This window comes from Heterocephalus glaber, unplaced genomic scaffold (genome assembly GCF_053883595.1).
Source record: "Heterocephalus glaber isolate CG9 unplaced genomic scaffold, H.glaber_assembly_v1.0 deba00001579, whole genome shotgun sequence".
NCBI lineage: Eukaryota > Metazoa > Chordata > Mammalia > Rodentia > Bathyergidae > Heterocephalus > Heterocephalus glaber.
In genome coordinates, this window is record NW_028258360.1 from 3,050,377 (window position 1) to 3,064,243 (window position 13,867).

Sequence of the window (13,867 nt, forward strand, 5' to 3'; positions counted from 1 at the left end):
CTCAGCCACCTCATCTTTGACAAAAGAGCCAACTACCCTCATTGGAGGAAAGATAGCCTATTTAATAAATGGTGTTGGAAAACCTGGATTTCAACCAGCCAAAGATTAAAACTAGACCCATACCTATCACCATGCACTAAACTAAGGTCAAAGTGGATTAAAGATATAAATATTAAGACAGAAACACTAAACTTGCTGGAAGATAAGTTAGGTAGAACTCTTGAAGACATTGGCATAAGAAAAGACTTTACGAACAAATCTTCAGTAGCATGGGAGCTAGCACAAAGAATCAACAACTGGGATCTCATCTTATTAAAAAGCTTCTGCACTGCAAAAGAAACCACCAACAGAGCTAACAGACAAGCTACAATATGGGAAAAAAATTTTAGCAGCTGTACCTCAGACAAAGGACTACTATCTAGAATATATAAAGAATTGAAAAAAATCAGAACCCCCAAATTCAAAGACCCAATTCAAAAATGGGCATCTGAAATGGACAGACATTTCTCAAACAAAGAAGCAAAAGCAGCAAACAAATATATGAAAAAATGTTCAGCATCACTCGTCATTCAAGAGATGCAGATGAAAACAACACTGAGATTCCACCTTACTCCAGAAAGAATGGCTGCTATCAAGAAATCAACAAATAACAAATGCTGGCGGGGTTGTGGGGAGAAAGGAACCCTTCTCCATTGCTGGTGGGAGTGCAGACTGGTGCAACCACTGTGGAAGTCAGTATGGAGATACCTCAAAGAACTAGGGCTAGAGGTCCCATTTGACCCAGCTATTCCCCTGCTGGGGATCTTCCCCAAAGAATTAAAAGAATCATACCACAGTGATATATGTGCACCCATGTTCATAGCGGCACAGTTTGTAATAGCTAAAGCTTGGAAACAGCCCAAGTGCCCATCAACTGGAAATTGGATAAAGAAAATGTGGGGTTTTTATAAAATGGAGAACTACTCAACCATAAAGAAGGAAAAACTAGAGTCATTTATAGCTAAATGGATGCATATCAAGGCCATACTCTTAAGTGAAATAAATAGGACACACGTGTAAATACCGAATAGTTTCCCTAGTGTGAGAAACTGATAGCGTAAACAAGAGTTAAAATGATTAAAATAAATAATTGATCATTTGAAATAGGGAAAAAGGTCCAAAGATGAAGGAGTGAAGGGAGGGGAAGGGGAAAGGAAAAGAGGGAAAGGAAAAACTATGAGAAAAGAATCTTCAAGCATATAATACATTATTATTAACTAAACCTATTACACAGTACAGCGGGCCTCCAGAAGTTATTCCTTCTGTGTTGCTGCAACGTTACATCTTTTGACCAATATCCTCCATTCCCCTGTGGCCATCAACCTCCTGAGTAGAAGGATCCACTTCTGTAAGTCTTTCTCCAACTCCGTATACAAGGGAGACTGTGCAGTTTGTCTCTCCGTGCTGACTTCTTCTACTTGGCATAAAGTCTTTGTTTTATGCTGAGGACTAGTCAGCATCCACTGTGTACACAGGGCAACATGTAGGGATTCTTAAACAGTGTTGAGTGAACAATTAAGAAACAAATTGAGACAAATAAGTAATATAAGAAGTGAGTCGGAATAAAAGCATGTGCAACAGCAAAACACGTTTCACACAGACATCCATTCAACAGCATGTTTGTTGCACATGTTAGGATTATGTCCTATGAGAATTATAGATAGGAGCAAGGGACAAAAGTAAAGAAAGGAAGAGGGAAGGGCACAAGGGAGCTTGTTCTTGGACAACACAATCTACAATAATCATATACCATTGACAGTCTGAGCTGTCTGAGCACCAAGTAGAGCAAAAACTGCTAAGTGACTAAGCAATGCTAATTTTATAAAGTAAATGAGGCCATGTATATAAAAGCATTTGGTGGAATGCACACTACAAAGTAAATGCTGAAAAAAAAATTAGCTCATGCTTTTTCTTTCTTTCCCTAAAAATTAAAAAATAATGGTCAAAATGCAAACAGGAGACAGATCCTATGCCTTATTTGTATGATGTTAGCTGTTGGAGTCAGAGACATGATTGTCATATGTTAATTCTACAAACTTGAGCACAATCCTCAACTAGTTTGAGCTTCTGTTTCCCATAAATGAAAAAGTAGACCAATTTTAGGGTCTAGTAGTTATTATGAGAACTAAATTAGAAAATATATGTAAAATATCTACTTTGTGGTATGATCATTTGTACCAATAAAGTTGCTATAACTTGTAGTGTGGCACTATCTTTTATAACTTCTGGCTTCAAGTGGTTGCCTTCACCCTACACTATCACATTTTCCAGGGTAGTCATGAAACACTGCATTCCCTCTCTCTAATAGAAAAATGGCTTAGCCCACTGGGAACAATCGTTTTATTTCACCTTTTCTTCAGCTCATTCAGTTCTACTGTGCAGTATCTCTCTAAAGGAGAATGAGCAACTAGAATGAAGCAAACAAGCATTCTAACCCCTCTATTTGGTTTAATGGGTTTGTTTACATGCATGACTCTTAGTTCTATTTTATGGTGTGCTGAATTCTGCATGCCTTTTCTTCCTCTATCGCAAATCAGGCCAGTATTTTCCTGGGATGTCCCCTGGGACTGGTTTACCATGATTAACTCCAGCATCCCCAGGGACCAAAAAAAAAAAATCTCAATTTACCAAGCTTCCAGGAACAAGCCCAGACAAGATGCTAGCTCGTAAAGGCGGATTCTAGCCAGAAGGTGGCACTATTGCAAAACTAATACAAGACTACAATTTTTAAACTAAATGAATTGCTTTTGACATACTGCATTTTCCGGAATTGGCTCATACACATAGGCACGCACACGAGCAAAATAGATAATGGATCAAATTTTACATGGATGAAAGAATCAGGAAATGTATTCTCCTGCTAAAGATAATTATAATGGAAATACAATTGTAAAACTGAGCATGCATGTTAAAAGTTTGCTACCACAACAGCATAGCCCCCACAAAATTTGTGACAGCGTCTGGATTTTTCACTGAATATAGTTACTTTTCTTTATGAAAATTATCTTCCTGTCAGCTTCACTGAGATTTGCTGACTGGGTTTCATCATAATCATCCTGCCCTTTAGTTAAATATTCCAGATGAGGGAGGTATCAGGTTCTATCCCCAGGAGAAGCCAGTGAGATGCCCAGCTGTTCTTCTTCCTTTTACATGGTTAATTTGTTTGCATATAGAAATGTGGATGTATTGATTCTTTCTACCAATCCTTCTCAATTACATCAACTTTCATTTTGGGATAGCAAAAATTATCTTGAAGGGTCATTTTGATCTACTCCAAAATTGGCTATTGGAAATAAATTAAAATTCTTATCATGGACTGTATGCTTCTTCATTTACTCTTTCCAATGTCTTTCTTAACTAAGTTTACTATTCACTGTATCTGTGTTATAAGCAAACTATACACATGATTTTCCAGTAACTCTTTGCAGTCCAATCCGGAGTAACGTGAATGTAGATGTGTGGAACTGACATTTATTGAGCATCTGCTACATACCAGATTGTGACATATTCCCACTTAATTAAAATATGTTCCCTATACTGTGAAGTTGACATGGTAATCACTTTTTTACAAATGAATAAGGTAAATTTAACCAACGCACTACAGCCAATAAACAAGACTTTTAGTCTGAGATCAGGTTGTTCCAGTAAATCATATTGTTTTTCTATATAATTCTTTGTATTTTGTTGTTGTTGTTGTTCTTGCTGCTGCTGCTACTTGTGGGTGAACAAATACTACTTACGAGAGGGCCAAATAAAATCAGAGAATGAGGAAGGAATAAAGAGGATAGAACCTAGTTTAGACTAATGTGCCTATGGAATAGACAATTTCAGGAGTTTCTCGACTAGAAATGTGGAGGAGCAAACCAGCCCTTAGGAAACCTCTGAAGGTTGCAGAAGGGTGGCTTCAACTGGGACCTAAGCCACTTCGATTAGGACCTGTGGCCAAGACAGCAGAAAGCAAACTGCTGAGCCTGGCTAAGTAGTGTGTTTGTTGTCATCCCCAGGTTGCTCACAGGGCACCACACTGAACATGAACTGAGTTTCTATAGGAAGCAGACTCTCTTTTTTCGTCCTATGCCTGTCCAATCACAGCATGCAGTAAATGGCCAGTAAATACTTGTTGTGCAATCTGACATTTCAAAAGGAGATGTTTATCGAGCCCCGCAGTGGAGTGACAACAGAGAGAACCAAGGGCCCGGATTCCGATTCTTGTTTTGTTGTTAATAGAAACAATTTACCAAGTACTGACTGCATACCCAGTCCCATCTTGGTGCTTTATGTGCGGTGTCTTTAGAGTAAAGCATTTTCTGTGAACAACTGGACTCCCTGATGGAGGAGTAGAATGGTGGCCACAGCGACACATTCTCTTGTGGTAAACTCTTAAGAAGTCAAGCAAGCGTGCCCTCCCCCGCCTCTAGTCCTACAACCAGCGCCATATAAAAGCCACTCCTTTCCCAGATGTCACCCCTCACTGCCCCCTGCCAAAGCATGTACCTCCCTGTCTTCAAAGCTGGACTCCATCATCCCTTCTCTGTGTGAACTGTATCTAGCTCCAGTAAGTACTATTACACTTCTCTAAATGAAAATGCATGAAACCCTACTTAACATTTCTGTATTGTATATACTATAACCCAAAGTTTGTTCTGTAGAGCAAATCTGGATGGACTGAGCCTTCATTTCTTATTGCATTCATAATCTGCACGCCTAGTAGTCACTGCTTTGCTTATTTCTGTCACCTTCACCGAAGAGCATGGAAGGAGCTCATAAGCAAGGGCACATTTTAAAACTGGAGTTTTGATAACTGGCACATGACCCAATGGGATCAAAAAACCTTACGCTTTGCAGTTTTAACTCTGTACCTCAGAACTGTCAGGGCTGAATGCAGCAGGTGAGTGCTGTTGAGCTCAGTGTTTTCCAAAGCTCTTAGGTGAGAAGAATCTCCTGGGATCTTTGTTTAATATACAGATTACTGTGGATTTTCTCAGACACTGGATTCCTATTGGTTTCAATAGGTCTGTGTAGAACACACCACACTTTTACCAACAGAACCACACAATTCAGATCTTTGTACAAGTTTGGAGACAATATTTTTCTCAGAATCCAACTGATAACAGCCCTCTGATTTTAATGTGTGGGGTATAAGTACTTTTCATATATATTCACATGCAGGTACATATATAATTTTTGTTAAAGTTTTTGTTTTAAATTAATAAATAGTATATAAAACCTTTGAGAAACTCAATAAACAAAGACTATTTTTGAAAACATCCTTTTCATTCTTACCTTGTGATTTTTTCTATTTTTCCCAAAAACACCTGTTTATGAACCTTAAATAATTGGTTTGTTCTAAACAAATACTGGTAATCTGTTTCAGAAGACTAGAGAATTCTCAGTCTGGTACCTCAAAATGCTGCCACATCTGTTCACGTGTGCACATGCAAAGAACTTTCACAACCAGTTCTCCACACGTCATTCTTTAATTAAAGGCAAGAGAAATAGTTTTGTAAGATCCAAGATGTTTTGACAAAACAAATTTAATTGCACAAACAGTAAAAACTTGTTTGTCCACAAATTATAAGTTGCTTGATTTACCTCATGAGAACGAGGTTGTTAGGTACCTGTCCTATACGCCTAAATTGATCTTTTAAACACATTTCTAGCAAGTTTCAGTTGTTTTAGAAAATGATCAGCTTGCCAGATTCATCTGAGTCTTAACTTGTAATGGAATGCTAAACACGACTGCACTGTTTTCCGTCCCTGCCCCATACCAGCCACATTACAGTAATGAAAAGTATATTTTGCCACTTTGAAAAATGCTTTTTCTTGTGTAACTTGTAAAACCCTCAGAGGGACAGTCAAGGAAACGGAGGCCTCGTTGAGGGTCACGTAGCTAACTGGTGAAAGAACTAGACACGGAAGACAAGATCCTTTAACTATTATGCTGTTTTACTTCCCACTCTTTTGCTCAATCCGGGATGCTTGGGATGACCATGTAGATTAGGCTTTCATTGAAATCTCATATCAAACATGTTTTTCTGGCAACCCGAGTGTTGACAGATGGTGGGCACTTATGCAATCCCATGCAAATGATCCATATGACAACAGTTCCGGGTTGGCATGTCCAAGCCTGAATCCACAGCGGGACCCAATGACCTCTAGGGTGCTTCCTGGCCTGACTCGATGGAGGGCAGGAGTAATTCCTTCCCTGCCCTGTTTCATGCCTGCTATCATCATCGTGGTGACTTACTGTCAGAAAACTCAATGGGAGTATTTCTGCTGCCAATATATATCAGGAATTAGGATGAAACAAAACAAGGACAATGCTGAAAGTTAGAGTGACGGGATGTGTGTGTGTACACATGCATGTGTGGTACCAGGGATTGAACTCAGCTTCACACTGAGCTACATCCCCATCTCTTCTTAATTTTTTTTTTTAAATTTTGAGACAGGGTCTCACTATGTTACCAAATTGCTCAGGCTGGTTTTGAACTTGTGATCCAAGTGTCCTCCAAAGAACCGTTTGGTAAGATTGGTCCCCAGGGTGGCACTACTGGAATGTGGTGTAACCTGCAGGTGGGGGGTGGGTAGTAAGAGGTCTTTAGGTGACAGAGAGATCCCCTTGAAGGGGGGACCGTGGGACCCCAGCCCTGTCCTTTCACATCCAAGCCTTCCTGCCATGATGTGCTGCCACAGGCCCAAAGAGCAACACAGAAACCCCTGAAGCCAAGAGCCAAGATAAACTTTTTCCTTTCTAGGTTGACCAGCTCAGGTATTTGTTCTAGTCATGAAAGCAAGCTAACACATTCAGTCTGCTCTGCTCTGGTAAAGCTCTTTTAAATCAGAGAAAAGTCCCAAGAAAGTCAAGTAAGAGTGCTTAATGGAAGTATGCAATGGAATTACACATCAATTCAAAGCAGAGGTTCTGTGCCTCTGGGCTATCTCAAAGCAGAGCTGGAGACATGCTGGTGCAGCAGTGGTCCTAGGGCCCCACCGGGCCCTGGGAATCTGGCTCTCACGAGCCTCACACTAAGCCTCCACTGCACACTACATACCTGTGTCTCTGTCTACCCGAGGCCAGGAATCTACTCCTGACCAATTGCCTCTTACCAAACACAGGTGGGATATGGTCTTCCTGCCCATTCGGCACAGACTATAAGGTTAGATTCTTCTAAAGATGGTAACGGAACATACACAAGCCATATATGGTAATCTGACTCTCAGAACTAAAGCAAGTGAAGATTTTTATCGCCTGAAAGATTTGTATTTTGGGAACAAATGAACTTTCGAGAAAGCACCCATTGTCAGTTTCACAAGACACTTGAAAACAAACCCACAGGGTTAAACAAACAATAACATGTCCAAACAAATTAAAAGTATGCATGATTACTAACAAAGAATAATAATTACATGTAGTAACATTCATCACTAAGTACTGCAAAGTAAAAAAAGTGCAGGACAGAGAGAATATACACTATACTGCCACTTGTGTAAAAAAGGAAGAGGTAATAATGTGTCTATCCATGTATACTACTTAGGGTTTTGTATGCCCAACATATTTCTAGAAGGACACACAATTTGAGGAGGCCTAAAATCTTCTACATTCTTCAAGGTATGTTTTTTGGCGTCTGTATCTTCCTATGATACCATGAACGACCACTATTCTATTCTTCTAATGTGTTTCTTTTTTCACTTAGAACACCAAAGTAACAGAGCTAGAGAGACTATGCAATAAGTGATAACCAAATTGTTTGAACAGTAAATGTTCAGCTAAGGCACAAAACTTGGAGAACTTATTCCAAGTAAGAAGCAGTGTGAGAAATAATTGGGTATTAGAGAACAGAAATTTTTACCCAGGTCTGTAGCTCAACTACATACTATTCACAGAGCACTTATGTGCCAGATAGCATGAACTTCAAAACACCAGGCTCTCAGGTGTCCTGTAGGACAAGCATTTGCTATACTGTTGTCCTAGGTGGCCAACTCCTTCTCACTGTTTGCCTAGCAGTTCATACAAGGATACTGACTATGCAGGGAGGCATACTTCCTGTTGTAGCTATATTACTAAAGCTTCACTAAAGTAAATACAGTGAGGGTGTAGCAGTAATCAGGACAATTTAAATATCCTGCTTATTGTTCCTGCTTTAGGTTGCATATTTGTTCCCACCCCGAATTCTTATGTTGAAACATAATCTTCCAAAGAAATGGTACTGAAAGGTAGGAGGTAATTAAGTCACGAGTCAGAGCCCTGGCCACTGCCTCATGTCAGGACACGGACAAGACGTCCATCTGTGATCCAGAAAGTGGACCCTCACCAGGCAGAGTTTTCCTGCAACTTGGACCTCTCAGCTTGAAGAAACTAAATTTGGCTACTTCGAAGCCATCCAGTTTATGATATTTTTATAGCAGCCCAAGTGAGTCAGGACTATTCTTTTGGGCATATAATAAAACTGCATTGTTCTGCCCCCTTGAACTTGAGCTTGGTTTTAGGACTGGTTTAGGTCAATGAAAAGTGAACAGAGATGGTGGAAGCTTGGAGAGCTAGTGCATGTGTCCTTACCTCCTGATTTGCCCTATCGCAGTCCCCTGCCACAGTTAGTGCCTGCTTCTTCACCCGGATCCAGATTGAAGCCCCTGCTGATCTGAAATTGGAAATGAAGCATGAGTGAGGAATGTGCTTTATGTGACTGAAACTTGGGCTTATATGCTGTCCTATCCTAGCTTTGACTATCTTGACTGTCCCAGAGGCTTTGAAGCAGTTCATCTTGCAGCTGGCCAAGGCCTTAGAGGACCATAGCATTGGACCTTGTGCCCAAAAGAGCTCTCCTCTATACTGCAAGTGAGGGGAGTCTGCTGCCTAAGCCCTTCTCCTGCTTTTCCCAGGACACACTGTCCACCCTACAAATAACCGAGCACACTGGCCACACACTTTTCTCACGTGTTTAAATATACAGGCTCCGATATCTTTTGGATGCCAACAGATTTACTGTTCTGCCCAGCTTCGACGAGAGGTGAACCTCTGGTTCCAGTAGAGCTGGTCAGTTATCAGGGGATGGGACAGATTGCAGCTCTGGCCCCACAGATGGGAGAAGTGAAGTACAATTTTCACTGCTGACTGAGGCTTATCTCCACCAAATACAGTACTTGAGATTCAACACGTCACCACTTCTCAGTAGGTCCAATGTGAACCAACGGCTGTAGCTTGTCCCATTCTGGAGCCAACGGTGATTCTGCTCACAGTCCCCATGTTAAAATTGTTCAGATCATCTTCAGCGTCATCTCTTATGTCCTCCAGATTGCACAGAAACTGTCTGGGGACAGCCTGTGTCTTCTGATTGAAGAACTTGGCAGGATCAATAGAACTGAGGCTCTATCACTTGATGAGAATCATCAGTTTTGCCACTCTGCTCTCAGCATCCTCCAGGAAGAAGATGATGCACAATTTTACCAGTCCAAGATCAAGACTATAAAATCATGAAGTGCTTAACAGAAAATAGCAAAGTGCCACAATCTCCAAGGCAGTAGATAAGCAGTAAAGAGTAACTGCTTGGTTCAGTACGGTACGCCTGTATCTCAATGAATTACAAATGTAAAGCTTTTAAGACAATAAAATGTTCAACACTAAAATAGAAGGCTCTCCATTAGCTTCTTTCCATATAAACAAGGAAACTGAGGCCAAGAAGAATTCTTTTGTCCAAAATCATAAGCCAAGCAGAGCCAGGAACTTCAGATTTCTAGACTCTCCAAGCCAGTTCTCCACGGCTCCTGAACACCAACATCTACACAGGGCTGGACACAGAGGGCCATCTACCACTGCCTTATCAATCTATGGACTTCACAATCTTAATTTTTAATAATTTTCTCCCAGCTTTCCTAATTATTCTGTACAGCTCTATGATTTCCTATTAGTAAAGTGTCTCAGGTCAGAGAAAGTTATCAGCTATGATACACCTCAACTCCTAAATACTAGTTTATAGTTACAGTGGTCCCCTCTTATCTGCGGAAGGTACATTCCAAGACCCTTACTAGGTGCCTGAAAATAAAGATAATACTAGGTTGATAACTGAGACTGCTACTAAGTGACTAACGGGGAGGCTGAGTATACAGTGTGGAGACACTGGACAAAGGGATGATTCATAGCTCAGGCGGATGGACCAGGATGAAGAAATTTTGTAAGGTTTCCTCAGAATGGCATGCAATTGGAAACCTGTGAATTGTTCATTTCTACTCTTCTTTTTAGTATTTTTGGACGGCAGTTGACTGTAGGTAACTGAAACCACCGCAACCTGAGTAAGGATTGTCTGGGAAACCAAGCCATGATTAAGTGGGGATCTCATGTTCTCTGGCATATACTAAAAATCTATTACCACTAGCCTTTATTTGGATTTTTCCAAAAATGGATTTCCCTGGGATTAGGGTTTCCCAATCTTTCCTACATCATTGTATCTGTAGAAAATGAGAATATTTGCATGGCACACCGAACAAAATGGGTGACGTTTCTCACAGTCTGTAGCAATCTACCCTAGAGGCCCCATGGCCAACTTACCAGGCTGTCCCGAGAGTGGATAAACACAGTAGGGAAGCTGTGCTGTCTATTGCAGGGTACAGAGATTTTTAAAATACAGTCTGTGCGTGTGTGTGCACGCACACACACATGAATACATATATAATATTTTAGTCTGAGTCTTTACTATTAGGTTAAATTTCTCATTTGTCTCATTAAATCCACCTTTTCTCCAATTTAGGCAAAGGATGACATTCGTCGTGAGTAGTTCATAAAATAGGAGTGAGTGGCTGTGCTTCTGAATCTTGAGCACGTCACCTTTGAGGAGGCAAGTTACAGAACACTTCTATATGCTAGTTTTGCTCCCTAAAAGGTTGTCATCTGATGGTTTTACAAAGTAGACTTGGAAACTGTCTCGTGGTGACTACAGTAGTCCTGTCATTAGTGGAAATATGACATACCAGGCATCTTTTTAAAGTTGCATTTTCAATACAACTTTCTTATTCTTTCTCCATAAATCTATATATCTACATACATTTATTAATTTATTTTGCCGTGCTGGGATTGAACACAGGACCTTCCACACCCTAGGCAAGTGCTCTACCACTGAGCTATATCCCCAGTCCATATTCTGTACTTTTTAATCAAAGTTTAAGATTCATTCATGTCATTTTTTTCTGCTTTGTAATGGAAAGGTAACATTCCAAAAGAATTGATCCCAGGAAATTTTAAAACTTAAAACATTAGTAGACATACTTTTGTTGCAAAAAATGGTTAAGTGACCAATACGTAGATCATATTAGAATCATATTCGGTGTACAATGGAAATGAAAGAAGAAAGTGACGTAAATTGTCTTTTAAAAAAATTTTCAGGTATTTCATAAATGATAGTAGGTATCAAAGTTACATTCAAGTGAATATAATTAAATGGATGATGTTTCATTAAAGAATGCTGATATTTATAATATGCCCAAATTTTTGTCCTTCATAATGTCCTAAATTTAAGATGACAAATTTAGGTGTCATCTTACAACTGTACAAAGAGATACATAATTTTCTAAAACCTTTAGTTCTATGAAGCAAAATGTATTAATCTAAAGAATACTGTTACAGGAGTCTAGTAAAAATGCTGCCACTAAGTTTCATCTTGAGCAGCTCATTTCCTATCTAGTCATTGGGTGGGGAATCATCAGAAAAAAACTGGAGACAGACCAGGAAAACGGGGATCTAGGCCTTCCTCAATAACCTGTTCCACTACCAGTAGCAGTCAGTTCATCTATTTGTTTCCTCTGGTATAAAATGAAAGAACTGGAAGATGGTTCATTTGAAAATACCAGTCTGTCATTATAGGCTCTGTACTGAATGTCTTCTGAGTTCATCATTCTCTTCTTCCTGTACAAGTAATTTAAAGTTCTCTTCTGGGGCAATGTAAGTGCAGCTGGGAATAAGAAGGAAAACATTAACATTTCTACTTTTCCTCTCCACTATAGAGAACATGCATCTGTGACCTTGTGAAATAAAGAAATGGTCAAGGAAGCAGCAGAAAAACCACTGCATGGCCATTAGAGTAGTGTTTGAAAATCCTGGATCTTCCAAATCTTGTGCTTTGAAAACTGACATATACAGAGATTCTTTACCAGACATTCTTAACTTGGAGTCCATGGATAGAAACCAAGTGGTTGAAAAACCTGTGTTGGAAAAAATTACATCTTTATTTTCATCAACCTTTCGATTTAAATGTTCCCCTTAATTACAGATGTAGGCATTAACCGTGGTAGTATTAGCAATGTTACGCTGTCACCAGTAAAAATCAGTTTATCCGTGCAGTTGTTACACACATCTGAAAACATCATTTATGCTCACTTCACTATTTTGAAATTATGGTAGTTTATTAGACTTGGCACTAGTTCCTTTAATGCAAAAGGCAGCACACATATACACATATACACAGCTAACGCAATATAACAAAACTGGTTTTAATATTTTTGATTTAACTACTTCAGCAAAATTTCCTTTGTAATTCTACAGATTTCATTCTACTCGTTTAAAAAAATGCCGCTCTGAACGCTGCGTTTAAACGCCACTGCCTTAGCGGACTGCCAAAGGGGTTCGTGGCAACCACACTCAAGCGAAGATTAATTACCCTGGAACGACAGGCACACGAATCAAGGGCCCTGGGCCGGTACTGCGAATCCAAATCTGAAAACCTGCACCTTGTGGCTCGATTGAGTGCACAGCCCTAAGGGGCAACGAGGGACGTCAGTTTATAAAAACTGCTCCTCGGGGGCCGGGGATTTAGCTCTGTGGTTTGGCCGCCTGCTGTGCAAGCGCAAGGACCGGAGTTCAATCCCCCGTACCAAAAAAAAAAAAAAAGTAAAAACTGCTCCTCGGAAATCCCGGATGCCAAGGGGAAGCAGCGAAGACAGCAGGGGCCCCTCTCGGATCTCGCCAACAGCGAGGCCCCGGGGTCCGCTCCGCACCGGCCCGGCCCAGCCCCGCGTCCGCTCGCTTCCCCCGCAACCTCGAGCTCGGACAGCGTCCCCCGCCGGGCCGAGGGCTGCCGCTACCCGGCTCGCGGCCCGCTTCTCTCCCGGTCTCTCGCGCGTATCGGCCTGGACGACAGAAGCCCCTGCTCGCAGGCCGGCCGGCCGCTAAGGAGACCCGCAAGCGTGGCGCCGCTCACAACCCGGCTCGCGGAAGCTCGGCCTCCGCAGCCCAGCGCAGGCTCCGCCTCCTCCACTGCAGCCGCCGCAGCCGCGGGGCTCAGCTCCCGGGAGCGGCGCCATTAGTGACGCACAGCGCGTGATTGGCTGCCTCGCTCTGTCGGGCAGGGATTGGCCAGCGGATGCAGGCCCCACCCCCTCCCCGCCTCCGGCCCGCGGCCGCCGGGTGTCCTGGCGCCGCCCGTCCGCGCGCACCTGGCGGTTCGCTTCTTCGTCGCCCGTCCTCCGACCCGCGCCCATGGCCACCGCCGCCACCGAGGAGCCCTTCCCTTTCCACGGCCTGCTGCCCAAGAAAGAGACCGGGGCCGCTTCGTTCCTCTGCCGCTACCCGGAGTATGACGGACGCGGGGTGCTCATCGCCGTCCTGGACACCGGCGTCGACCCTGGGGCCCCGGGGATGCAGGTGAGGCGGGGGCCGGCGGGAGGCGGGGTCGGGCCGCGCAGACAAAGCGGCGGGGCTGGCGCGGGGCCCGGCGGCCCGGCCCGCTTCTCGCCGGGGAAGCCCGGGCCTCCCGGCCGCGCCACCCGCGCCCCGGGCCCGCCGCGGTTCCCACGAGAGCCCCCGGCACACGTCCTGGCGATGGGGCCGGCGCGGACGGCCGGA

General features: G+C 42.5%; 1 protein-coding gene and 1 long non-coding RNA gene across 6 annotated transcripts in view; one reads left to right on the forward strand and one right to left on the reverse strand.

The window, feature by feature from the left end:
- LOC110344690 (uncharacterized) overlaps positions 1–12,862 on the reverse strand; it is a 33,091-nt gene extending 20,229 nt beyond the window's left edge. Inside the window, exons 1-2 of the long non-coding RNA XR_002387420.2 lie at positions 12,684–12,862; positions 8,597–8,678 (exon numbers count right to left, since the gene is read on the reverse strand). This is a non-coding gene — a long non-coding RNA (uncharacterized LOC110344690). The remainder of the gene's footprint in view (positions 1–8,596; positions 8,679–12,683) is intronic.
- A 554-nt stretch (positions 12,863–13,416) lies between these two features.
- Tpp2 (tripeptidyl peptidase 2) overlaps positions 13,417–13,867 on the forward strand; it is a 66,534-nt gene continuing 66,083 nt past the window's right edge. For 4 of the 5 annotated variants that reach the window (XR_002387419.2, XM_004858579.3, XM_013077326.3 and 1 more), the window contains exon 1: positions 13,419–13,666. Coding sequence is in view for 4 of the 5 variants with exons in the window: in XM_004858579.3 (XP_004858636.2) it covers positions 13,502–13,666 (165 nt within the window). In the remaining variant the exon portion in view is untranslated. Of the gene's footprint in view, positions 13,667–13,867 lie in introns of all 5 variants that reach the window. The other variant, XM_004858577.3, reaches the window with a different exon arrangement.